The sequence below is a fragment of the Grammomys surdaster genome, unplaced genomic scaffold, assembly GCF_004785775.1.
Source record: "Grammomys surdaster isolate TR1022 unplaced genomic scaffold, NIH_TR_1.0 172, whole genome shotgun sequence".
NCBI lineage: Eukaryota > Metazoa > Chordata > Mammalia > Rodentia > Muridae > Grammomys > Grammomys surdaster.
The window spans coordinates 7,964,757-7,991,796 of NW_021604620.1; the positions used below are offsets into that span (position 1 = coordinate 7,964,757).

The 27,040-nt window shown below is 48.5% G+C and overlaps 1 protein-coding gene across 1 annotated transcript in view; it reads right to left on the reverse strand.

Annotated features, from left to right (window-relative positions):
* Osbpl10 (oxysterol binding protein like 10) overlaps window positions 1-27,040 on the reverse strand; it is a 196,622-nt gene that overhangs the window by 5,260 nt on the left and 164,322 nt on the right. The window contains exons 8-11 of the mRNA XM_028767295.1: window positions 19,228-19,377; window positions 10,714-11,194; window positions 4,071-4,257; window positions 1,292-1,474 (exon numbers count right to left, since the gene is read on the reverse strand). Coding sequence (XP_028623128.1) covers window positions 1,292-1,474; window positions 4,071-4,257; window positions 10,714-11,194; window positions 19,228-19,377 — 1,001 coding nt within the window. The remainder of the gene's footprint in view (window positions 1-1,291; window positions 1,475-4,070; window positions 4,258-10,713; window positions 11,195-19,227; window positions 19,378-27,040) is intronic.

Consider the following 27,040-nt stretch of genomic DNA (forward strand, 5'->3'; position numbering starts at 1 on the left):
GAGTTGGCCCGTCCTGCGGAATGTGTCTACGTGCTCTGGGCCTTCCCCACCCGCAGGTGGGTTCCCTCCCCTGTGGTCTGAGAATGTTAATCAGCCTCTCCAATCTGGCAAGTGTCCCATGACCTTTCCAAAGTTCCTGAGCTAACCAGGAGTGTTAATTAGCCTCTCCCTTCTGGGGGGGGCAAGTGTTCCAAAGTTCCTGAGCTGACCTCTTCTTCATTACCTTATCCTGGGAATGCCCCTCAGAAGCAGTGGGGCCTGGTGGTGGACTACCTCTCTAACACACCTTTTTGTCTTGGCCCAACAGGGCAGGTGGGGAGAGTTCATGTCTCTCCACATAGAAGTTGTATTTGCTATTCACTGCTATGAATGAATATGGCTGGGTTTTGAACCAGTACGCAGGAAGAGGGCACCAAGCCTGACAACCTAATTGGGTCCTACCTGGTGGAAGGAGAACTATTCTCTGATCTCCACGTGTGTACTGTAACACACATACACATGTACATACTCATAAACATAAAATGAATATACAAAAAAACCTTTTTGGTAAATCAGTCAGGTCTCAGTTGGACCCATGGGCCGTGTTGGCTTAGATTGAAATATCAAAATAGCATCTTTTATGAACAATCTGCTGGTGGACCCGCATAGCCATCACTTTCAGTGGTCACATGGCAGAGCATAGAGTGGACATACTAACTAGGTGGATGTTTCATAATTTACTTAACCATTTTCCAAATGCCGGGTATGGATGTAGATGGTTTCTCTTTCTTGAACTGTTTTCTCAAAAACAAACATGTTTGAATCTTTTCTGAATTTAATAATTCCCCATGCCAACAGATAGATCCCCCAGAAATAGAATATGAGATTAAAGTGAGCTCATGTGTTTAAATCTAATGTTCCCTAAGCTGCACCTGCTTCTCCCAGAAGCACAGGTTGTGTGCAGTTGACTCCACGACCCGTGCCCGCACTCAATATTTTAAAAAATACCTCTCAAGAAAGAGTCTTGCTGTTTCCCTACATAGTTCTTTCAACTACCAGCAACTCTCGGATTAATTTACAATCAACCAAGAGTCGGGCAGTGGACAAGCGTTTTCAGAACAGGCAGCACATGACTACCAGATGGTGGATGGTAGCCCACTCTGTAGCTGCAGAACCACTCAAGTGATCGGGTCCATCCCTAATGGACAAGGGGTGTTTCAATGACTAAAGGACACACACTCTGGTCCTTTGCTATTAACTATGCTGCTGAAGTTCCCCACGGTTCCCTCAGCCAAGGTGGAGACAGGCATACCTGGACTCCATGGGCCCCTGCTTCTCCAGAGGTCTAAGCTTCTTAGGATACACAGGCAGGCTGGTTGTGTCAATGACTTTGGTTTCCCCGTTGCTGTAGGTGAACTCCAACGTGCCGTTCCACTCGCCGTGTGCTTTGCAGACGATGGTGTTGGTTGGATTGTGTTTCACTTCAGCTGTGACTCTGAATTAATGAGCAGGTCAAATGAATCAAAAAGGGGGACTCGGGTCCAGAGACTTTTCAGAAGGCAGTTTAGGGAGGAGTTGGTTTACAATTTGGCTCAAAGACTGGCTCTTAAAAGAAGTTATAATATTCTTGATCAGAATAAGAAAAAAGGTAGCTGGGGCTGTGGGCTCATGCAGGTAACCCTGAACACTTAGGAAAACAGAGGCAGGGTAACCTAGGCAAGAATGAGGCTAGCCAGGGCTAAGCAGATAGACTTTGAATCAAAAAAAGAGAACAGAAGAGAGGAAGTAAAGAAGAGAGAGAAGAAAAAAACCCTGAAGTAAAACCAATTCAGACGAAGATGGATCAACAGTAAGAGCTGTCAGTCTGCTTCACTGCTCCAAGAGACGAGCACGGTGATTGTTTAAGATGCTTTCTGTCACGGGCATGATCCAACAGTAAAATATAGTCCCTCCTCCCCAAAACAGCGTCTCCTAGTGCTACATTTTAACCATGGAAAGAGTATTGGAAGAACTTTTCCATCTTTAAAGTCTTTGGTTCTCTGCCAAACATTGTGGTGCATGTCTGAGTAATCCCAGCATTTGGGGCAGAGGCAGGAGGATTACAAATTTAAGGCCTGTCTAGGCTGTATGGCAACTTGTCTCAACAGCAAACGCTACAGCAAACAATCGAATCACCAGAAGGTCAGTTCTGGGTGGGGATGAAGCAGAGGCTGTTCACGGGCCCTGCAGGCCTTATATCTATCTACCCAGCACCCACACATTCCCAGATGAAGGCTCCATGGCACCGCCTGCTAGCTCATGGCAGTACCTGTGGACTCAGCAATACCTGGATGACCACCTTCAAGGTCTTTTTAAAAGCCCCTGGGGAGGACTGGTGAGATGGTTTACCAGGTATAGGTGTTAGCCATGCCAGCCTGGCAGCCTGAATGAGGTCCTTAGAATCCATGTAAAGGTGGAAGGAGAGAGACCACCCCACAGAGTTGTCCTCTGGCCTCCACATACACACCATGGCACATCCCCACACTCATGCATGTATATACACAGTGATGTTAATAAAAGGCCTGTGGAAACTGCCTCCCTTAGCATGTTTGGGGAACCCAGGCCTCTCCAGTGGGAGGAAATGCCACTGGAGGCCAGTCCTTTGCATCCCATGGTCCAGCTTGTGCTGGGTTTTCAATTTGCCTTTTCTATTTTTATTTTTACTACACATATTGGAGGAGAGGTTTATATGTGCTGAGTATGACTTGGGGCAGGTGGCTTGAAGCTGGAGTCACAGGTGATTGTGAGCCATCCAGTGTGGGCGCTGGGAACTGATCTCTGGTCCTCTGCAAGAACAGTAAGCATTCGTAAGCTCTGAGCCATCTCTCTAGCCCACATTTCCAGTTTTCAGTGTAGGATTGGAAGCCACCTTCCTTGACCTAAGAACCATCCAGGCTCCTCATAGGCACGTCTGGCGTGCAGAGTTAGGGGGTGACGTTAGCAAGTGCTGTGCAGTGGGCAACACTTCCGATGATCCTTCTACTGTCTTTCAGCTGCCAGTATGACAACTGAATGCTGGGAAGAAAGATGCCCAATCAGCAAAACTCCAGCACACTGCTCTGTGTGTGTGTGTGTGTGTGTGTGTGTGTGTGTGTGTGTGTGTACACATGCACACGCCTATTCCAAGCTAACACCAGCAAGGCCCTAGAAGCAGTTGGGGATTTCAGGTCTATATAGTGGCAGGCTTGCTCCAATCAGGGCTATAGAAAAGTCTGCCCTTCCTCCAATTGTGACTTCTTCCTTAGTTCAAGACCTGGCTTCCCCAGCTTCTAAGGATAGTGACATAGTCTGTGGCTTATACACCCAAGACTCCAGGAGCTGAGAAATAGGGACCGCCATAATGCCTGTGCTTGCAGAGCGCTGCACTAGAAAGAGAAGGGCTAAAAGGCTATTTATCCTCTGGGAGTCTTCGGTAGTACCACAGACTACCCATAAATGATGAGTTCGGAGGCTCCAAAGCCTCCTAAATATGAAGTGAAGGAGAGAGGTGCTTCTTCAAACAAGACTTGATGGTTGTCAAACCATCTGTCTTGATGGTTGTCTCATGTACTGAGTGCCATCCTTTGTCTTGTTATGTTTTGTTATGTTTGGACAAAAAGTGCTGGGGAATTGAACTCAGGTCTTTGCGCATGTCAGGTAAACACTCTACTAGTAAGATGTGGCCCTACCCCTGGACTTTTTGGAGACGAGGTCTAACTATGTTACCCAAGCTAGCCTGGAGTTTGCTCAGTAGGCCTAGGCTGGCCTGGAATTTGAAAGTCTGCCCTCCAGCGGGCTGGGCTTATAGTTAAGTGGTATTCTGCCTGGCTAGGACCTCCATCTATTTGGGGTTTTTTGTTCTTGTTATTTTGTTTCGTTTGAGACAAGATGTCATGTATTCCAAGCTAGCCTCATTAAGTAAGTATCCAAGAATGACTTTGAACTTTTGATTCTCTATTGCTTCCAAAATGTTGGGATTACAGGTGTGCCTACCACACTTAAGTTTTTTTCTGAAAGGGTGAGGGGACTCAGACATAAAGAGAAATACAGCCAGAGTCCTGGCCACTTCCTACCTGTGGACTTTCCCGCCGTAGAAGGGCTTCGTGTGGAACGTCACAGTGGCAGAGTACCCAGTCTTGGCACAGCTGATGTTGACCTTTCCTCCAAGCTCCACCCATGGGACAGTGAGGATGGAGCGGGCGTAGGCACTGGGCAGTGTGAAGATGTATTCTTCCCCGTGGTCCAGGAGCCGAAGCACACCTCCAGGAGAGAGAGAAAGTCAGGCCGGCATGCACAGGCAGAGAGCGTGAGGGATGGGAACACGTGGGTGGGAGATCCAGGAGGACCTGCAATGCATTCCACACCTCTCACCTTAACAGAGCTCTCGGTTCACTGCCCTGTGTGCTGTTGTCCGTATCATGTGGAGCTCTGAGAAATACCACGAGCAAGGTAGACCTGCTCTGTCAGCTGCGTGGACACTAATCACTGAGCAAAGATACCATAGTGGCTGTGATCAAGGCAGTAGGGGAATGGTGCCAAGGACAAATTAATGTAGAAAAGGAACATGCCTCAAGAAGGAGGCATTTGAGCTGCATATGCAATTCCCTGTGGTGACAAGAAAGACCAAGGAAAGGACCTTTGTGAGGGAAGAGGAGGTATGCAGAGGTACGGAGGATGAGCTATCAACAGGGAAGGAAAGGCTCTAGTCTTGCTCCAGGGCAGTTAGTGTGTGAGAGGACCCCGTGAACAAATACCTCGCCCTGCATGTCTCTCCCTGCTCTCCTTCAGTACTGAGACAAGGGCACCCACCGTCAAGGTACCAGAAGCCTACATGGCTGACAGCTCCGTTCTTTAACTGCATATAGATGACCAGAAGTGGTTTGTGGTGTTCCCTCCCAAGGCTCCTGATTCTCCAACCAACAAGAGTAAAGACTGGTACCAACAGTCCCCATGAGGACTGGGAGCCCATTGGTCACCAGCCTCCTGAGAGCTCCTTGTATGGGGCCCCTCAAGCTCCACAACCTCCGAGGACAGGAAGAATCATGGTTTCAATGTAAGCAGGGGACAACTGACACTGGAGACAGAACCTAAGGGGCATCGCCAGTCCCTACTTCTCTCCTGAAATAGACAAAGATCTAACGATGAGAGGCAGTCAAGGGAGGGAGAAGAGAGCCTGCACATGCACGTGGAGAAGGGTAGATGGGACACAGGGATTCCAGCCATGTGCTTAGTAGGGGAGTTAGATGCTACACTCACATCATCAATAGGGGAATAAGACGATACACTGAGATCATCAATAAGAGAATGAGACCCCACACTCACACCATCCTGGCTTCTGACTTGGGCCTTGCAGGTCTAGACAGTCTGAACATCCGTCTCAAAGCTTATTTTTGTGAAAGACTGCCACAAACTGGGCGCTTGAGATGACAAAAGGCAAGAGCTAGACTAGAAGACTTCAGAGAGAAGTCACAGGGTGTGCTGGTCCACATCTGTCATCCAAAGGCTGAGGCAGGAGGATTGAAAACTCAAGGCCTACCTTGGTGACACAGTGAAACCAGGGTCTGCCTTGCCTCAAACGAAAAGGAAAAAGGCCACCAGGATGTTCCTGTCACCCCTCAGTTCTACTTCTAAGTTCTTGATTCCCCAAGCATTGGCCACAGCCCGAGAGAGGATCCTCTTCTGGCAGGGAAGGAGCCCCTGGGACTCTGGAAGAAGCTTCCAGACACTTCTAGGCCCCCATATACACTGCAGGTGTTGATGGCTACATACTATTAGGAGGATTAGTTCCCATGGTAGATTTGGTCTGATGTAGGTCACTTGGGAAGGGAGTGTAGATTAGGCTGGCTTGTGGGTGTGCCTGTGAGAGGTTTTACTTGGATTAGCTGAGGTGGGAAGGGCCATCTAGAACATGAATAGTGCCATGCCATGCATGGGCTGGGGTTCTGGACTGAAAAGTAAGGTGATCGCCATGAGTCTATTGTTCCCTTCTGATGGGGACACGGTGTGTGTCACCAGTTCTCTCAAGTTCCTGCTGTCTGTGACTTTCCTGCCATGATGGTCTGTAATCTAGAACTGTGAGCCATACAACCTTTCTCCCTTAAGTTTCTCGTGTCCGTATTTTACCACAGCAACAGTAAAGGACACTAAGACAGTAACTGCCTTCCAGATGGGCAGTTTGTCTCCCTGAAGCTGCAACCCCACCACGATGTCTACTATGGTCCCCCTTGAGGGCTAAACTTCCTGACCTTAACCAGGGCGTCTGGATACTCATCTGCTTGCAGGAGCCCCCACCAAGGGCAGTGCCAGTCACCTGTCAGATGACTGGTGAAGTAAGCCACCTGAAGAAGTAGACTTTCTAGAGTCCATCATCAATACGGAGATAAACAGGCTTGTGGCATTGCATGAAACAGGCAGAAACCTGGCAAAGTGGTGGTGATCTCTAGAAAACATCTGTACTTCATCTACAAAGAGTTGATGCTACTGGGTATAATGGTGCAGGCCTCTAGGCTAGCCTGGGCTATATAATGAGTTACGGAACTACAGAAAGAACCTCCCTTATAAAAACAAAAGGGGAAAAAAAACATCCAACAACAAAAACAGCTAGAGGAATGCCCTGAGGGGAATTTACAATAAGTATTCAAACCAAATAGAATAACCCAAATACCAATTTTTTTCTAGTTTTTATTCATGTATCGTGTATGTGTTTAGGGGTGTGTGTGTGTGTGTGTGTGTGCCAGAAGCTAACTTGTGGGAATTGATTCTTTCCTTCCACCATGTGGGTCAATTAATCTTGGGCTTTCAGCGCTGCCTCTAGCCTACTAAGCCATCTTGCTGTCCCCGAGTTCTGTTTTTCGATGAAGATAGACTGAATTGCTCTGTTTCTAACTATAGACCCAAGGATACAAGTCACTGCAAACATAAACCTGCCTCTGGGGCCTTCGCTTCCACTGAGCTATCCACTAGGCCACACAGCTGTGGAGACCTACCCTTGGGCTTGCTGCCCAGGGCGGCACTCTGGCCTGTATCTGGGAAGAAGGCTGAGCCTGACTGAGGGCAGAGGACAGGCCCATAAGGAAATGCCTGACCTCACACCTCCTCCAGGACAGGCCAAGGCAGCCCTGGCTTTCCCCTTTTAAGGACTTGAAGGCACCCAGGCTAGAGCCCATTCTGCCCTTGCCTAGTCACCGCCTCACATGGTCCTGAACCTGTGATACGCAGAACTTTCTGAAAGCATCTCAGATGCTGATTTCCTGTCCAGAACAGAAGGTTGTACACTCAAGAAGTCCTGAGCACGGGCGACCACATACGGCTCCCTCAACACTCTGCCCACAAATATCACTGGCTGTATTTACTCTCCCCAGACCCTGCTTGAAGGGATCCCCTTGGGTCTGTACTCAGACAACAACAGACAAAGGCTATCCAGGTCACCTGTGACCTCCGGGCCCAGACACCAGTAGTCATATCTTCTTAGAGATGACCAGCATGGCCTTCCATAGCTGCTTACTCTTCCCATGCTTCTGTGGTGGCCTCTCTGCCTCTGCTAAAGTCTCCATACCCCTCCCTGTTGGAGGATAGCAGGGGCCAGGGTTCCTAGAGCAAACTCCTTGGTCTTTCCATGACATAATTTTACCTGGGCCAGGGATTCCCCTGGCAGAGTGTAAGCTCTCCACAGGAGCACCACACTTAACCAGTAGTGACCCTACATTCTTCTTCCGTTCCCTCTTCACTCAGTTTGGAGCTACACACCCTTCCAGCTGTTCACAGCAAAAACCTCAACGGGGACCAGCAAGGTAGCTCAGAAAAAGTACCTGCAGATAATGGGAGAGTAGGAGTTTAATTCGTGGGTCCTACATGCTTGGAAAGCTGACTCCTGACTTTCTTATGTTCACTGTGCCTTGCATACTTGCGTATATGTAGTGTGTGTGTGTGTGTGTGTCCTCAGTAAAGAACCAGATGTGGTGGCCAAAGCTTATGAAATTCAGGGCCAGCTGGGCTACGCAGTGAGGATGAGGAGGGTCAGTACAGTAATAGAAAATCGTCTTGCTGGGCAGAGGCGCACACATTTAATCCCAGCACTTGGAAGGCAGAGGCAGGCAGATTTCTGAGTTCGAGGCCAGCCTGGTCTACAGAGTGAGTTCCAGGACAGCCAGGGCTACACAGAGAAACCGTTTCTCGAACCCCCCCCCCGCCAAAAAAAAGAAAATCGTCTCTCATCAAACACCCCTCCCCCTAAAAATTATAAACAGAAAGAAAACCCTCCTCAGTGCCCCTCGTCCTCACAGCCACAGGCACACCCTCTCAGCCCTCCCTACCTCAGAACACAACTGGACTATTACGGGTTAGGCCTTAGTGGTCCCCTAAAGCCTCCTGGCTGATGACCTGAGTTCAATCCCCCAGATCCACCTGGAGGAGAGAACTGAGTCCTGACAGGGTGCCCTCCAACCTGCACATGTGCATTACACACATGCATATAATTAATTAACTAATTAATTAATTATATGTAATTATAAGCTTTTAAAAGTTAAATAGCAATAAACCATCCTGATGGCCTATACATGAAATGGTCTATTCCTTTCCCTACAATTTTTTTTCGTTTCCTAGAATTCACTTTGTAGACCAGGCTGTCCTTGAACTCAGAGATCTGCCTTCCAAGTGCTGAGACTAAAGATGTGTACTACCGTTCAAAGCTAACCTACACCTTTTCAAGACACAACACTGAGAGCACGATAGACCTCTTGTGGGGGTATAAATGGGAGTGGTCCACATAGACTCATTTATTTGAGTGCTTGGTCTCTAGTTGGTGGAACTGTTTAGGAAGGATCAGGAGGTGTGGCCTTGGAGGAGGAGGTGTGGCTCTGGGAGTTAGACTCAGGTATCAAAGGCCTGGTTTAGCTCTGTCTTCAACATTCAGATCAGACGTGAGCTCTCAGCTACTGTTCCATCACCATGCCTGCCTGCCTTCCCACGCACCCACCCGCCCACTGCCATGCTCCCGCCATGATCATGGCTTCACCCTCTGAAATTATAAATAAGCCCCCAATTAAATGCTTCTCTTTATAAGCTGCCTTGGTCATCATGTCTCTTCACAGTACTAGAACAGTGGCTAAGACATCTAATCTAGGGTACTCCAGGTGTTACCCACCACCTCGTTTACCAGAAAGAGAAAAAGGGGGGATGTTTTAGTAACCTTTCATGATGTAATTAGAGAAGCCAAAAAAAAAAATCTCCCCCACACAGATAAGCCTGTTGCTAAGGTGTCTGAGGTCATCTCCCTGAGAGCTGACACCCATGTGTGGGAGAGACACCTCTTTTTCTATTTTCTTCCTCTCCCCACACTTAAATCAATGTTTTAAATGTCTTACTAAACTCCAGTCCTGTTTAATACTGGCTGGACCTGAATTCTTTTCCTCAAAGAAACTTGATTTCACCTGAGTAGAGGTCTGTAAAAGCGTTCCTCAGGCTGCCCACACCTTACTCTTGATGCCCCACCTCAGGGAGGCCTACTCTCAATCAGCTTGCCCTGCCCCTCCCGGGCCACTCCCTGTCTCTTTCCTTGTGACACTTAGTTCTCAGCACAGAACTCAGATGACCCCCTCTTTTATTCCCCAGACACAGAAATGGTAGACGCTTCACACAGCTACAGAGGATGTGGGGGTTTCTTCTTCCTCACTTATTGAAGTATCTAGGACAGTGCCCAGCACCTGTAAGTGCTCGGCCAACAAGCTCTACCAACGGTAAAGCTGAGGAGATGGCTCAGCAGGTAAAGGTGCTGCAAAGCTGAAGACCTGAGTTTGATTCCCTAGAATCCACATGGTGGAAAGAGAGAACCACTTCCTGCTTGTTGTCTCCCCGCCTCCCTCTCTTCTTCCCTCCCTCTTCTCTTCATACATTCTTCCTCCTCTCGCTATATAGATAGATAGATAGATAGATAGATAGATAGATAGAATGCATGCACATATAGAATTTATGTGTATGTGCACATACACACATATATAATTATTAAAAACTTAAATGCTCACAATAAAAATATCTTCAACGACAGGGTCTGAGAAGGACTCTCTAGAAGCCAAGAGGCTGAAACTAAAATTCTGTTTTTTGTTGGTTTGTTTGTTTACTTTTGTTTTCTAGGATGGGAGCTGTAGAATCTCAAAGTGACTAGACGTGATGAGACGCCTCAACCTGACAGGGCTCGAGGGTCCTCCACACAATGAACAAAGGTCTTCACAGGATAAGAACATTCTGTCCACCCAGCAGCAAATGGTCAGCCTGTGCTCACTACAGCATTCCCTGCAGAGCCTAAGACTTGAGGGATTCCTATGAGCATCTTTCCGCAGGCAACTCTGTAATCTTCCTGGTCTGGGCACCAGAACACTGGTGAGGGGGGAACACATTTACAGCCACATACTCATGTGTGGTCACCCACCTAGGGCCAGCCCTAACATCCACGGACCATCATCGGAAAAAGGACGATTCTAGAAGGCGGAGTGTGCAAACCACACTGTGTGTGATGATGCAGGTGACCAAGAAGCTGTGACCTATCCCTTCCATCCAGCACTTGGGACCACTGGGAAATCAGCCAACCTGGCCCGGCATCCACCCCCGCTTTCCCACCCTCCCACCCCCATTTACAAATAAAATCCATGCATAAAAGCAACAGTTGTTCATCTCAATGCAAAGGATGGTGGGTAAGACTCCAGATTCGCTAAGTTGGCTTACCTTCCCCTATCATAGAGACCCCCACGGACATGCCCATGAACTTGCTTTTGGTCCATACGTGAGTGTTGACACACAGTCTCTTCTCCTTGCACTCACAGTAGAAGCAGGAGATGGGCGGATGGTGGGATACCTGCTCGGCCACAAACCTGAGCTTATAGCTTTTAGAAGGGTCATCGGCCATCGGATGCTCGTGAACACTAATGGGAGGGTGGGGGGAAGTCCACTTCGACTTGACTCTGTCCTTAGGAACCTCCCAGGAGCAGTGAAAGGTCTCGCCGATGATGGGGTTGTAGGGCTTCTTGGCCAGGGTGCCTTTGCGGCCCTCGTGGAAGGCTGTAAGATAATACTCCACGAAGCTAATGACTCTCTCCTCTGGCGTCGCCCCAGCAGTGATGGCCAGCAGCAGGTCAGGGTGTGCCATAAAGTCTGCATACATCTCCAGCAAGGACCGCTTCTCCAGAATGAATGTGGGAAGCACCACCTGCACCAAGGACACAAGGCAACAGGGCTTGTGAGAGCTGGTGGGAGGGGCTGCAGCCAGGGCTTGTGAGAGCTGGTGGGAGGGGCTGCAGCCAGGGCTTGTGAGAACTGGTGGGAGGAGGGGCTGCAGCCACTGCAGAGTAAGATCCAGAGGCCCAAGCTGGGGTGTGAGGCCCTTGATGGAATCTCGTGCATCAGTGACAAGCCAAAAAGGGTTAGGTGACAGCTTTGTCGATGTCAACCCAGGTTTGTGCATAGGACTGTCCCGGATGACTTTCTTCTTTGCTCACTTGAGTCATTACAAGAGCACGTGCTCACTCACTCTCCCCTCCACACTCCCCCCGCCCCCTGAGAACTCCTTGTACATTCTGTGTCTCTGCTAACACCCCTCCCCCTATTCCAGCCCTGTCATCCCGAGAAAGTCTATTTTTTTAAATTATTACATGTTAATTATTTATTCATTATGGGGGGGCACTTGCTATGGTGCTCATGTGGTGGCAAGAGGAAGGCTTGTAGGACCTTCCGCCGTGTGGGACCTGGGGGTTAACTCACTTTGTCAGGCTTGCCTCAAGTACCTTTACCCATTGAGCCATCTTTTTTTTTTTTTTTCCCTCAGAAAGGCTTTTCTTATTCCTCCTGCCCACCCCAGCTACAGGAGCATCCCTGGTGCTTTCCCCGAAAGAGCCACTGTGTAGCGTTGGTCCCAGAGGCCAAGCAGACACCATTACCACGAGTGTTTAAGTGTTTAAGATGTGCAACCAACACATTCAGGACAGGGGCCAGAGATGGGGCCCATTTGCTGGCAAATGCCACAAAGCATTTTTGTGCACAAAGGCACCCTGGGGGAGAGGAAGGAATGTCATAGGTGCATCCATGGAACTGCTCCACAAGACAGAGCCTTGGGAAACCAGGACATGACTGACGAGGAAGGGAGACTTATATCATATGACCATCTGAAGGAAGATGGCTGGGGCAGTCCCTGGTCTGTTACCCACTGTGACTGGCTGAAGGAGGTACATGCACAAAGGGAAACCAGGCTGGTCCAAAGGGAACCCAGTGGTCACTCTAGGCCTGCACAACCCCAAGTTCCTACAACCCACTGACCAGGTCATCTAAAGCCAACAGAGATCATCTGAGCTGGAGATGCAGACAACTATGATGTATTACTGTCACCTCCCACTGCCCTAGGGTCCCCATAAAATAACTCCGTATCAGGCCTCAGGACCCACCCACTCAGCTGCAAAGCAGTGCTTTCTCTAGCCTGGACTAGCTTGAGAGAGGAAGGAGAGAGAACATGGAAGGAAACAGGGCACTCGGCATGGAGTCTAGCTGAAGCCTCTTGGTGACTGAGAATTAAGACCCCAGGAACACGGTTCCCACAAGCTGCTGTGCAGGCTGCCAGCACAGAGGCAGGAAGCCAGGCTCCAGCATGCCACCTCATTCCTGTCCCAGGTACTTATTGGGATCCTCGTGAACACAATTATGACTACTAACTTTGCTGACAGTGAGGGTGTCAGAACTTCCTGCATCCCTGGAACCTGCAACCTTTACCTTGTTAGTTATAGTCCTGCCTGCTTCCCCTCAACCATCCCCTACCCCGGCCCCCACACTCATTAATTTCCTCGAAACTCTTTGGAAAAACAAATCACCAAAGCTGGTAAGCAGGTTAAGGTGCTGCCATGCCTGCCCCTGAGTTCAGTCTCTGGGTCCTACATGGTAGAAGACAAGAGCTGACTCCCAAAAGTTGTTCTTTAGTTTTACATATGCAGTGGTCCCACAAAGTAAATAAATGGAATAATCTTCTTATTGCAAAGCCCTAGCTATCCTCCGGTTATGAGGGAAACAAAGGGTGACTCTCAAAAGCCCACACCCACCACCTCACTCAGTCATGCTTAACTCTCTCTCTCTCTCTCTCTCTCTCTCTCTCTCTCTCTCTCTCTCTCTCTCACTCTCTCTCTCTCAGAGCCTCTTGTTCTTTTAAACCCTAGTGCTCAAAATCTATATTAAAATCTTGCCATAACCTCTCAATCTTCTCTGCAATGGCTCATCATGGAATTCCTTTCTGTGACACCTGATTTGAGGCCCCTTAAGGGATTAAGGAACTTCTCCTTGGGTTGCTGCCTACAACAGCTTAGAGGCATGTCTCTCTCTCTCTCTCTCTCTCTCTCTCTCTCTCTCTCTCTCTCTGCCACCAACAGCCTTGCTTGGCTCCTTCCCACATGGACTCACGGGGTTTCAAAGCTGACAGGACACCAAGGTTCTACAATAACTGATCCTGGATATCACCTAGGCTTATAGCCCTGTAACTATAGCCTTATGCCAGGTTTCCCTTACAAAGAAAAGAAAAAAAGATTGGTTGTATGTTTAATTATGTGTCTGCCTGTGTGCACATGTGAGTGCAGGTGTCTGTGGAAGCCAGCAGAGGGCGTCAGATCCCCCTGGAATAGGCATTATAAGAGGCTGTGAGCCACTAGGGTGCGGGGAACTGAATCTGCAAGATCAGCCCCTGCTAACAACTGAACCAGCCAGCCAGCCCTGCACACTGGGACTTCTGAAAACTTCCTTGCAAGTGATTTGGATACAAAAGAAAAGATGTCCAGAAGAGAAAAAGCAGGTAGATGTATCTTCAAAGTGTAGTGGTTTCATAGGAAATCAGAGGAAGTCAACCCCACTGGGGAGGCACGGTTTAGCAGACAGCTCTTAATATTATTTATCTGTCATTAAAAGCCATGTAAAAAGCAGCAGCAAGATATAAAATCAAGCATAGAACACAATCCAAGTAAATCCAGTCAAAGCCTCAGAATGTTAACTTGTCTCTAGATGATAAAGGGCTGATTTGCATTTCTGTATCTATCTACTCTCCTCGGTCAAATGCAGGAAAAAGAAAAGAGTCATCAGAGGACAACTAAGCAAATCAAGACAGATTTCCTAATATTCTTTCAGCCACAATTCAACTAAACTGAGGATCCAACTGTCCAAGGATGTCTCTGGTCAGGCGCGCACTCTACGCTCAGCCCTGGGACAGTTCTGTGTGTCTGCGGAGTCAGACGATGTCTGCTGAGCTCTGTGTGGCCAGGCTGTGCCACTCTCCCATTGGACAAGCAAGTAAGTCCATTCAAGCAAATGTCCCCAACATTCCTGTCTTCCCTCTCCCCTGAAGCACTTCGGGGCTCTGAAATGATCAATCTTCATCGTCAGTTTGAATGGGTTCAGAAATCTCTCAGGAGACACACCTCTAGATACTCCCCTTTGTATACCAGATACTCTTTGATGAGGTTTCTAAAAACATTCAACATATGAGGGGAGGTCCGCCCTGCATGCTAAGTGGCACCATTCCGTGGGCTCAGGTCCGAGACTGAACCACAGTGAGAGCCCGAGTTGAGAGCCAGCATTGACCGCCCTCAGCTTCCTGACTTAACTCAGCCAGCTGCCTCGTCCTGCCTTCCCCACTGAGATGCGCTGTGTCCTTTTTAAACCGCGAGCCCAGATTTCCTGTGTTCTTTCCCGTCAGGTATGGATCACGGCAACGAGGGGGCAGTACAACTGGCCATTCGAGCTGTAGGTTTTAGCAGCTAGAACCCTCATGGAGGCGAACCGAGGAGATAGAGAAGCAGCCATGAGTGACACAGAAAGCCACACAGGAATGCTCATTCTCATTTCAACATCAACATTGTCAGGGACTTGGTGCCACCTCAGTGAACCCAGGCTAAGTCAGCCCTCACAGACATGCCCAGAAGCTGGTTTCCGAGGTGACACAGGTCTGTCATGATGACAGAAGTTAACCATCATACTTAGGGATTAGGGTTCATAGCCATCACCAGGGCCAGCCAATCAGGTCTGCATCCTTTCAGATGTCTCTGCCGTAGCCCTCCTCTCTCACCTTTTGCTGGGGTACCACTAGGACTTGAGAAGATCAACACCAGACTGGCTCCAAAGCCTGTCAGGAACATTCCCACCAAGATGGCCAGGGTTTCCCTCCAACAGCTCCCTGGTCCAGTCTCAGTTTCCTTCCCTCACTCAGCCTCCTTGGGGTGGGTGGGGGTGAAGGCTTGTCTTTCTTTTCTCGGTGAGTTTCTAAACAAATCGGTTAGTCGAGTGCTTCTTGGGGGATGAACACCAGAGATACGGAGCCAGGAAGTGCATGAGTCCTAATTGGGCTGTCTCTCTCTCTCCGACAGGATGAGTGATGGCCCCGTTGTTTAGACTGATGGCATCAAGCCGTCTGGCTGCAGATTTATGGAGCCATCAATAAGGACTGCCTTTCCTCCCATTAACGTAATTAAGACAATGAACTACTTTGGGGGAAGTTAAAAATAAATAAATAAAGGAGACCAGTACCGGGGATTCAGAGGGCAATTAATTACGCCAATCCAAGAGGAGCTACTTTTTAGTTTGGGCCCTTGGAAAATCTGACATAGGTCATCACATAGCCAGGAGGCCAGGAGGCAGTCAGAAAGAGTGACAGTCCCCTCCCTCCTGCAGGGAGCACACCACACTCCTGTGAGAGATGCTAGGAACAGGTACTTTTTTTTTTTTTCCCTCAAAGACATATCGGTTCGAAACCTCAGGGGCCAGCCACGGGATGCTCTATTTTTAGATAGGAGAAAACGCCCGGTGTGAATCCAAGAAGTAAAGGGGTCCAGGGCTACCAGGTTTCATCCGGGGTTCAGAAACCAGAGACCTTTACAAGTAACAGGCAAGTACTTTTTTCCTCCCCTCCCCACTCTTTTCATTTTTGCATGTATGTGCAGATGCACATATGTATATGAGTGATGTGCGCACACATATATGTACATGTGGAAGCCAGGGGACAACTTTGGGTACCATTCCCTTCAGTACCATCCACCTTGTTTTCTGAGACAGGGCCTCTCTCTAGAATTGACCAGCTAAGCTAGGTCGCCTGGCTTTCAACCCTGGGGATCTACCTCTGCCTTCTTAGCATTGGAAATATACATATACACATACATGCATACACATATACATACATACATACATACATACATACATAAATAATACAGACACACACACCTGTGTGTATGTATATATGCATATGTATTTATTTATATATACCACATATGTATGTGTGTGTGTGTGTGTGTGTGTGTGTGTGCCATCTCCCTAGTCTCTTCCTGTTGCTTTACTTACCCAACAGAGCTGGTTAGATTTCCTTAAGGAAATTCCTTCCCCCATCTTATGGTGCCTGAACTATTACAAAAACCATTCAACACAATATTTTGTTAGATGGAAAGAGTTTGAAATTAATTTTTCACTCTCCTTCCAAGTAACCAGTTGGGCATTAGATAAAGGCAATGCCTGCAGTTTCAGGATTAGGCTATGCCTCTGGAAATGCAATCACAAGCTAATAGAATAATCATGCAAACTTCACAGCTCCAGACAAGAGCCCTACACAGAGCCTCCTGGATGGTCAGCCGGCCGTCAGACAGCTCCCGCCAGGCTCCTGTGCCCTTCCGTATTGGATCTGAGCAATTTCAATTTCTCAGTTGCTCATATCATCCACGATTCCAGCCCTGAAATTTTGCAAGCCGTTTTAAAAGCGCGATCCACAATGAGAACATTTTGCACTGTGACCCAGCGCAATAGAACTGACATCAAAGGGTGTTACCATACTCTTATATTTTCTGTCACAGTTCACGCCTTAAAAATGTCTCGGTCTGACCCACTAAATTGGTTTTACAACACACTGGTAGGTTGAGACCCACAATTTGGAAACACTCGGATTTTAGATGCCACTCGGGGACCTTGCCACCTACACACCCTCAGCATTAGCTGGAGCATCATCTCAGAGTCTTATGCAACCACCAAAGATAGGCAGCTATTTAAAAAGCCACGCATCTTCAACAGACTTATTCAGCAAGAAGCTTAAACTACAGTAGGAACACGGTCCTGAGCAGACCTTACTCAACAGCAGAGAGGCAGGGATCAGGTGTGCGCTGCAGGAGAAGGAAGAAACAAGGAACTTGGGGGTGCTTAGTATAGGCCCTATTTAAAGTAGCAGTCACCAAGATGTCAGACACCTATACTAAAACCCCTGAAAACATATCAAGGCAACTTTCTGAGCTAGGGAGGTAGCTTGCCTAGCATACACAGAGCCCTGGGTTCGATTCCCAGTAACTGCATCAACCAGGAATGGTGACACACTCCTATAATCCCCACAGCTCAGGACTTAGAGGTGGGAGTGTCAGAAATCCAAAGTTACCCTTGGCTATACAGTGAGTCCAAGCTCAGGTTGGGATACACGAGACCCTGTTTCTAAAAAACAAAATGGAGTCAGATGTGCTGGCATGTACCTGTGATCTCAGCACTTGGGGGGTTGAAATCCGAGGTTCTGGATCTCTAGGTGTTCCTCAGCTATGTGGCATGTTCAAGGACAGCCTGGGCTACAGTGAGGCCCAGTCTCAATAAATAAAACCCCACTGTTTTAAAAAGGAAGGCTTATATTCACAGTGCCCTGGCTGATGTTCACAGTGCAACCCTACCCTGTATAGGCTACAGGGTCTCTCTGCTCGGTATTCTCCAGTTATAGCACAGAGCCCAGCATCACACTGGGGCATTTCACAAGGTCCGAATAAGACACAATCACTCCATGTCCAGCTTTAGGCTAGGTCCTCTGCGTCTCACCTTCCATTCCTATGACCCCTCCAGAGGGGCACTATGATCTTTACATAAACCAAACTGTAAAGTCCTGACTCTCCACCATCTCTCAGTGCCCTGTGACTCCAGGCAACATTCAGTTCACTTGGGGAGCTGCCTCCAGAATGAGGTGACAGCTGAGGTGAGAGGTGAGGTGTCTGCCCCTCAATAGGACATGAGTGGCTGGGCACTGGACTTCCTATATGCACTCACAAAGAACTCTGGGTGCCTGCAGGGCCATGACTCTCTTCGCCCACCTATGGGTTTGGAGTCACCAACAAAGCCACCCACCCCTTACAGACTTGCTAATGACAGCCTTCAGAAGGCCTCAAGACTGGGCAGACACTTTTTCCTTCTGGGTTTCTCCCCATGGCTGCGATGTCACAATGACCTCTGACCTCTGCAGGCTACTCTAATCTCTAGGACACTACTGTGGAGAGCAAACAGCAAGCACACAGTAGCTCTGGGAAACCAAATGAAGCTCTCCATTCTGAATGAGAAGCCATCTAAATATGGCCTTCCTGGCTAGATGGGGTGGTGTACACCCACAGCCAGAGCCGTGGGACCCAAATAGGAGTATGACTTAAGCCCAGGATGTGAGACCAGGCTTGATAATATACATCAAAGTCCTATCTAAAGAAAAGCAAACAGACAGACAGAAAGTAAGAATGAAAAAGACAGAAAGAAAAAAAGAAGAAAAAGGATAAAGGCCAGAAGTGGTGACATTCACTACAGTCCCAGGAGGTAAAGGAAGCAGGATAGTCACGAGTTCAAAGTCAACTTTGACTACAAACAGGAGTGTAAGCTCAGCCTGGTAAACGTGGAACACACCCCTCCCCCTATGGAGCTGTGATGTGGTGTGAGGAGTCTATGTATGGTATGTATGGTGTGTAAACATATGTGTGCCCGTGTATGGCATGAGAAGTAACTGTGTTTTAGTGTATATGAGATGTATGTGGTGGGAGGTATCTGTATGTGTGTGATGTATGTGTGTGTGTGTATGGTATGTGAAGTATCTGTGTTTCTGTGTTTTTATGTGAGGTGTGTGTGTGTGTTGTGGTATCTGCATGTTTATGAGGGGTGTGTGTCACTTGTCTTGCACATCTGCGTATGTTTGGGTGTTTGTATGTTGTGGCATCTGTGTGCTTATGAGAGGTATGTGTCACGTGTCTTGCACATTTGTGTATGTTTGTGCGTGTGAGAGCAAGGAGTACATATGCATATGCCTTTGTGTGTGTGTTCTTTCCAGATATTTCTAAAATATCCTCCCTAGAAGCCAATGCTGGCCTTTCCCTAGTCTGGCTTCCTCACCTCACCACAGCGGGAGAACAGGTGACAGGAAAGGCCCGCAGCCAGAGACCGCCGCCAGGCACGTCAGCCTACCTTGGTTAAGTCCATGCCCAGTTTGAGCTGGGAGATGAGATGGAGGATTACGCTGCGCTGGTCCTCCACGGCGCCCGGCTCCACTTCTGTCTTGTCCTCATTGTCACTCTGTTCTTCCTCGGACAAAACCAGTTCAGGGCCTGAGTCTGGCTGAAATAAAATCATTCAAAGTCATCAGCTGGTCCCTCAGAGGCAGGCAACACAGTCCAACTGGGATGCTCAATCCACAGGCTTAACTGTGACCATGCAAAGCCAGAGCTGTCCCTGGCCATGTCTCTGTAAAGCAATTCTGCTCGCCAGGCAGAGGCCGAGCCTCTGGAGGGTCAGGCCCCCTGTGCTGCCGTCCCAGCATGGGAGGGCTGTCCATGATTTAAAAAATAGACAATATCATGGGTGCTTTTTAATAAGCCATCACCTGGGTCCATGGCTAGAAGCATAGCTCTGCATATTGTATATGTACAGGTACGTGCAGAGAACATAGCTATACATATGATTGCTTTAAGCATATTTTTGTGATTAAAAATGATCGTGTGCATGCGTGTGTGCATGCATCCGTGTGTTTGCTTGCATGCGTGTGTGTGTGTGTGTGTGTGTGTTATGCCACAGCACAGGTGTTTGGAAGAGACAGTTTTTTCCCTTCTATCATACACGATCTGGGTCTAGAACTCAGGCAGCAAGCTTGGAGGCAAGTGCCTTCACTCATTGCGTCATCTCACTATTTCCTAATATTAATTTATTTATTAATTTTAGTAACTTAATTGCAGGGCTCTGAAGGGAACATTGTAGATGACAACCTCCTGTCACATGTCAAAGTCTGGATGGTTCTGCCCACGTACACAGTGCACATATATGACTCCTGGTCCAATCTTCCCCACTGCCAGACACAGCCTATGGACTTATAGACCCTGTACACTTTATATGTAATGCAATTTTTTTTAGCATTTATCAATAAAAGTGGAGTCCCCCTGGGATTTTAAAACTGCTTTATTTCTGGAAATTTTTACTCTGAGACAATTTCCACTCAAATCAATAAGGGTCACTCTGTCAAGTTAGAGAACTCTTGGAACTGGCGTGAAGAGATGAAAAATAACAACTTAGGAAGCATTCTGAAACTTCACAGCAGTGGGGGAAGGGCATGCTGGCCTCTGACCCGGTCTTTTTGATGCCCATTGGCTAACTCGATCATTGAGTTCCCCTTCTCACATGACACAGAAAATTATCAAGATAACACTCTACAAGGGGGCGATCTGGGAGCACAGAATTTTCTAGTGTGCAACTGCCAAGAACTTTGCTATGCGTCAGCCCTGGGATTCTGCTAACCTGTTGCACCAGCCCACATTTCCATGGTCCCTCCTTAAATACTACAAAGCAAACATTCTAGGTTTGTATCCAACTACGAATAGGAGAGCAGACATGGTAAGCTTATCATAAAGAGATATAAGGACTCAGACATACTAAGTATAAAAAGACACAAGTTTGTTCAGTGACCTTGCAAAAACCAATGGTTTATTAATCTTATTAGACAGAGCATTTTACATCTAAATACACTCCTCATGTACACAGGGCATCAGTGATTAATGGGCTGTGGCTGTCCAGGCAAACATACATGTATATGCTGGCTGATTCCCAACCCCCTAACCCCCGTGCTCCAGAGGGAACCCTTGTACTGCTTCCCAGCTGGGCTAGACGTTTTCAAATTTCAATTAAATAGAATATGCTATTGACAACTTCCAAATGATCCTTCATCTCTTCTAAATAAAGCGGTGGGGGTTGGGGTAGGGTGGGGATACTCCAGTGATGTCCCGGAGCTTAGATCCTACCATGCCCTGGTTCTTCAGCCCTCTCCTCTTGTGTGTTACAGGGCATCTCTGACAAGTTGCTTTCCTTACTAGAACATTCAGAAGTAACTGGGGGATCCCTCACTTACCCCGTGCAAGCCAAGAATGCTCAGAGGAAGCAGCAGGAGTGGAGGCTGCTGAGATTTTACAAGGGGCGGTTGAAAGAAATGGTGGGAGCCTGGCCTATAGCTGGGGGCCCCAAGGTTGCTTTCTATTCCCTCAAGCTTTGCTTACCTGACACCTGCTTCCTGTCTGGTGTGGCTTGCTACCCAGGCTGTGGCACTAGGGGTCTGAACAGAGAACGCTGGGGTTCATGGGGCCTCCCTTTCCACCACTTCTCTCTGCCTTTTCAGTCTCTTGCATCCTGGTTCCAGGCCAGTGTCCCATGGGTGCTATGCTCCCTGTGAGCTCCCAATTCCAATCTGACACTGCTGAAGTCACTTACCGGGGACATGCCTCCCTCCCAGGGTCACTCTGAAGTGACCAGGGAGCAGGTATCTACCTACTTGCGCTGAGTCCCCCCGGCAGGAGGAAGAAGAAGGGAATAGCTGGGTATCTTGCTTTGGGAGGAAAGGAATTGAAATAGATGAAACTGGGGGTTGGAGACGGCTGTGCAGTCGCTGAACCGTCTGATATCAGACACTCTCAAACCACACAGACTAAACACATCATGGCTCAGTCTGGGAAGCCTTTGTGCTGGACCAACCCCAGCCCTGTGCTGTCTGAGCTACCTTGAAATCAAAACCCCGATTATGGCTACTGTGAGGTTTTCTGAAAGATCATATCATTCAACAGTATTAACACTCAGCAGCGTTAACAGTATTTAGAACAGTATTAGTGCGAGCACAAACGCCTCTAGCTCCTCCTGCGTCAGCTCCACATTGCAGTCCCCTGGGCAGGATTTGAAGCTACTCAGTACACTCAGCAATGAGCAGGATGGTGGAAGAGCCCGGGATGGACTTATCCCAAGCCAGAACTCCAGCTGGGAAGGAGGTCAAGGAGAACACAGTAGTGACATCCTCACACTGACACAGAGGCTTAGCAAACCCTGCCCTAACCGCAAACAAGCACCCACCGCTATTTGTTGTCTCTTGAAGCTTCCGAGAACTCGCTCTTTAATAATAAGAACAGCAGTAATAGGAGTCGTCATAGTAGTAACAGAATGACTTGTAAACAGACTGATCCACCAGCGAGCACATAACCAGTTTCTAACAAAAGAAATCAGAAAGCTGTGATAGCTCTCACCTATAATCCCAATACTTGGGAGCCTGGGGCAGGAGGATTGCTATGAGTTTAAAACCAGCCTGAGCTACAGAGTGAAACTGTCTCTTCCTCCTCTTCCTCTTCCTCTTCCTCCTCCTCCTCCTCTTCTTCTTCCTCTTTCTTCCTTCCCCGACACCTACCTACCTACCTATTCCTAGTTTCATTCATCAATGTTGGTAGTGACTGTGTTAGAGGTCATGTTGGTCCCACACACACTGCAACTCAATCCCTCCGTGTGGGTCAATATTTGGGGTAGGTGGGGACCACTGAACTGGTTAGGCTGTGATGTGAACACCATCTGTCTGTGTCCACAAAGCACTTGCTGTTCACAGGCCTCGCTGGGAATGGAGGCCTTGAAGATCCAGGCTGTGCGTGGAGGAGATCAAAGGCTCAAGCCCTTCTTCCTGCAGGGCAAGGCATCGCCGATCTGCTTTCAACATGGATTTCAAAGATACTATTACCAATAATAACTAAGCTGAGATTGTGGCTTACTGAACAGAGGACTTACCTAACATGCACACAGCCCCGGGTTTGACCCCAAGCACCAAAGAAAACGGGTGTGGTGGCACACACCTGTAGGGTCAACACTTGGGAGGTAGAAGCAGGAGGATCAGAAGAGCAAAGTCATCCTTAGTTATATAGCAATGCTGGGGCCAGCCTAGGCTACACGAGACATTGTTTTAAGGAGAAACAAATTCAAAGACACCGACAGCTGTCATTCGATCTAAGTACAGTCTCCACAGCCAGGTAGAGTGGATGATCACACCCTGTCGTCCCTCTGAGGCATCACCTGCTTCTTTTCTGGTACCCTGCATGTGTCACCTTCGACCTCCACCCACAAAGCAATGACGGTGAACTCCAGGTGTTCTAAGGGGCACAGCAGTGAGTCCCCATCTTGGTGAAAACAGAAGTCAGAGATGGACTTGTAACACGCAGCCAATGAGCAAGACACAACCCGCAACAACCTTCCCCCAGAGATCCTTGCAAAGGAGCCAAGCCACAAGACTATGCACCAGCTAGACAATGAAATGGAATTAAAATATGTTTTAAAGAGAAGTGGGCTTTGGAAAAGTGATATTTAAAAAAAAAAGAAACAAAAATTACAACTCAATAGTTCTACCAGACAAGCACGTTGGGACCCATGGTGCGGCAGATATCACCGTGACTTCAGGGGAAAGATGGGTAAAGATCCAGTGGATGAGAGAGGCAACCTGGGGTTTGGGGACATTCCCTGGTGGTCTATCAGTACCCACAGCAAGTCTCCTTGGCCTGTGGGGACTGGGGAAGTAGCTCAGTTGGTAAAATACTTGCCTAGCATATATAACACCCTGAGTTTGACCCCCAGTAACGAGCATGGTGGTGCCCGGCAGTAATCCCAGCACTCCAGAGGCGGAGGCTCAATCACAAGTTTAAGGTCATCCTCTGTCTGGAATACAGGAGACCCTGTTCAAAAGGGGTGGGGGATGTTGGAGAGAGAGCTCAGCTGCAAAGCAAGTGTAACCTCCATACACCTGTGACCCCAGTGCTGAGCAGGGCAGACAGAAGAAATCACTAAGACTTGCTGGCCAGTCTAGCCAAGAGATAGGAGCTTTGGGTTCAGAGAGACACCCCTGAGTCAAAGGAAAATTAAGGTGTAGCATGACAAGGAGGACACCTGATGCCTTCTTCTGGCCTCTGTGGATACTCACATACATGTCTGTACACCAAGCAGTGTGCACATGCGCGTGCGCCCACACACACACACACACACACACAAACATATACTATGCAGCACACACGCACATCACACATATACACCAGGCAACACACACACACACACACACACACACACACACACAGTCCTTGGCTTGGGACTCCTGAACAGCCTTCTAGAATATTCACAACTATCATTGGTATTTTAAGCAAAACATGTATCTGAGTGAAAATTGGGGAGATGGATCAGTCAACAAAGTGCTTTCTGTGCAAGTAGGAGGCTCTGAATTGGATTCCCAGCACCCATGTAAAAAGCCAGGCATGACCCCCACACTGACCCCCAGGGCTGAGAAGACAGAAATGAGAGGCTCTCTGGGTGTGCTGCCTGACAGCCTCGCCTAAGTGATAAACTTTGGGCCAATAAAAGACTCTGTCTCAAAACGCAAGGGCAACAGATTTTCCAAGGAATGACACCTGAAGCTATCCACAGGCTTCCACACACATGGATTGACACCTACATGAACATGCATGCATACATGTGCACTTCCATAAACCCACAGTCATGTATGTGCACACACACACACACACACACACATACACACACACACCTGTGCCTGAACAGTTTTTCTGAAGTAAGACCCCACATATTCTGGCTGATCTCAGTACCCAAAGGATCAACAGGGACCCTGATAAGAGATGGTTCCTAGCTGGGAATGGACCAACTGAAGGCAGCTGAACCATCTGTAGATGTGGCCCTTCCTATTCAGGAGAGAGACATGGGCCTATGAAGACACCCATGGCTTGTGACGAGCTCCACCGCAGCCCACTGGGAATTCGTCTTCACCTCTGAGTTCTAACAATCCTCTACTCTTCAACACAAAGTAAACTTCAAACAAGGGATTCTGGTGTGAGTGTGAATCTGTTTCAGGCAACACAGAGATGTAATTTAACTACAGTTTGGGGTGGTTAGAGGAGTGTTCTAGGGGTCCCTTCTTTGGATGATGTTTGCTAACAACTTTGGCTTGTCCCATAACAGACCTGGCCCTCAGTGACGGAGTCTGTGCCAGGAATTTGAATACACTATTTCCTCTATGCCTGCCCAGTAGCCTACTACCTTAGCTCCAGGAATCCAATGAGGCACCGTGGTAGAAAACTATCTGGTTCAGCACCCAGCTTCTAAGGCTGCCGTCTGACAGGATACCTTAGTATGCCAAAGCTGTTTATCAGCCTGGGTTGGCCTCAGATTCTCTCTGTAGCTGAGTGCGGCCTTCTGACCCTTCCATCTCCACCTCCTGGGTGCTGAGGGTCACAGGTATATGCTATTACACCCGATTCATGTTTTTCTCATGTTGAGAACATGTTGCTGTTGACCTCATTTCCAGAATCCATCAAATCAAGGACTTAGTACTTTCATGACCCATTATTTTCCATTCACAGTATATTTAGCCAAATTACCACACCATTGCATAATGGTCCAGGGTACCCTCACAAAAGCAATCTCTCCCATCCCGAGAACCCCCTCAGATAGCCAAGTGTCACAAAGACCGGTGTAGTGGCATGGGAAGAGAAGCCACCCCATGCCAATACCAGTCACATCCCTTCTTGCTAGTCATGCAAGATCGGGCTACAGCCCAGCAACCATCACCGGGCTCCCTCCTCCTTCATCCCTTAACGGGTCACTTAAATCCCACGAAGAGCAGGTGCAAGCATTCACTATCACATGGGGTCACAAAGGGTTGTCATATGAAAGAAAAAAAAGATAGTTGCTCCCGGTGACCTACTGTCCTCTCCACGCTTAGCACAGGTGGGCATTGTCTTCTGGAAGCGCCTCTTTGACACTTGAGTCTAGTTCGCCACAAGTAGGCCATGGCTTTTAGGCAGAAGGGCTTTCTGTGCAGTGGCAGAGTGCCTGCTCTGGACAGGAACATGCCATAGGCAGATGTGTCCACTTCCTCAGTTGAGTCTTGTCCAGTGGTGGCTCCTTTGCCCTGATGCAGGGCAGCAGGTGTAGGCTCCTGCACATGCACAGTTCCCTGTGGAGTCTCTTTCAGAGCCAAATGATCCACTTGCCTCAGCAGGCACCACCGAATGGGGGGGCTCTTATTCTGCCATGTGGAGGTAGGTTCAATGGCGATGTTCCAGCAATGGGGACCCAGAGGGAGAAGCCGGGCTCTTGTGCCGGATGGGTGCGAGGACAGCGTGTCACACAGCAGGCTGGTCCCCACTGCCATCCTGGAGATGTTGATTTTGGCTGCTGCTGACGTCACAATCGTGCTGCTGCCTTGCAGGGGCTGAGCTGGCTTTCTTGGGCTAACCACACATACACACACATTTACCACACTTGTCTCGCATAGACTGGAAGGAGAGGTGCTCTTCCCAAGCAAAGGGGCCGACCTGCAGAAAGGTTAATTTTCAATAAAACACACCCTGGAAGGCGGGAAGACGGCACTCCTGGGGAGGGGACGGGGTGGGGTAAGGGCTGGGGGACATTTGGCATCAGTCAATATAGTCAGGGACAATTATACCAAGAGAATTCAGCTGTCACTTTGAAAACATGGGGTGGGGACATATGTAAGAACCAGAAGCATTCTTTATCTCATTTCGTGGCTTTTGGGAAACTAGAGTCCAGCCATCTTTATGTGAAAGGGGGACAGAAAAGAAGAAAGACTGAAGAAAACCAAAGGAAGCAAAGGTCACAGCAATACCAGGAGAAGAGGGGGGCAGCGACCCAGAGCAGGGAAAATAATGCAGCTAGCATGCAGGAGGCAGGGGCTGCAAGCAAACAGGATGAGTCTTTAGCACTGGTACCCCTGGGAGAGGAGAAACATGAGGGCCCCCACAGGATGGGAGGACTTCTGAGCATCAGGTGCTGGATGGGGCTTCTCAACACTCCTTCTTCCCGAGCAGAGCCCAGCACTGGACTGGTACTGTGCCCTTTAACCTAGTCACTTTTTACATGGCATTTATTTAAAAGTGTGTGTGTGTGTGTGTGTGTGTGTGTGTGTGTGTGTGTGTGTGTG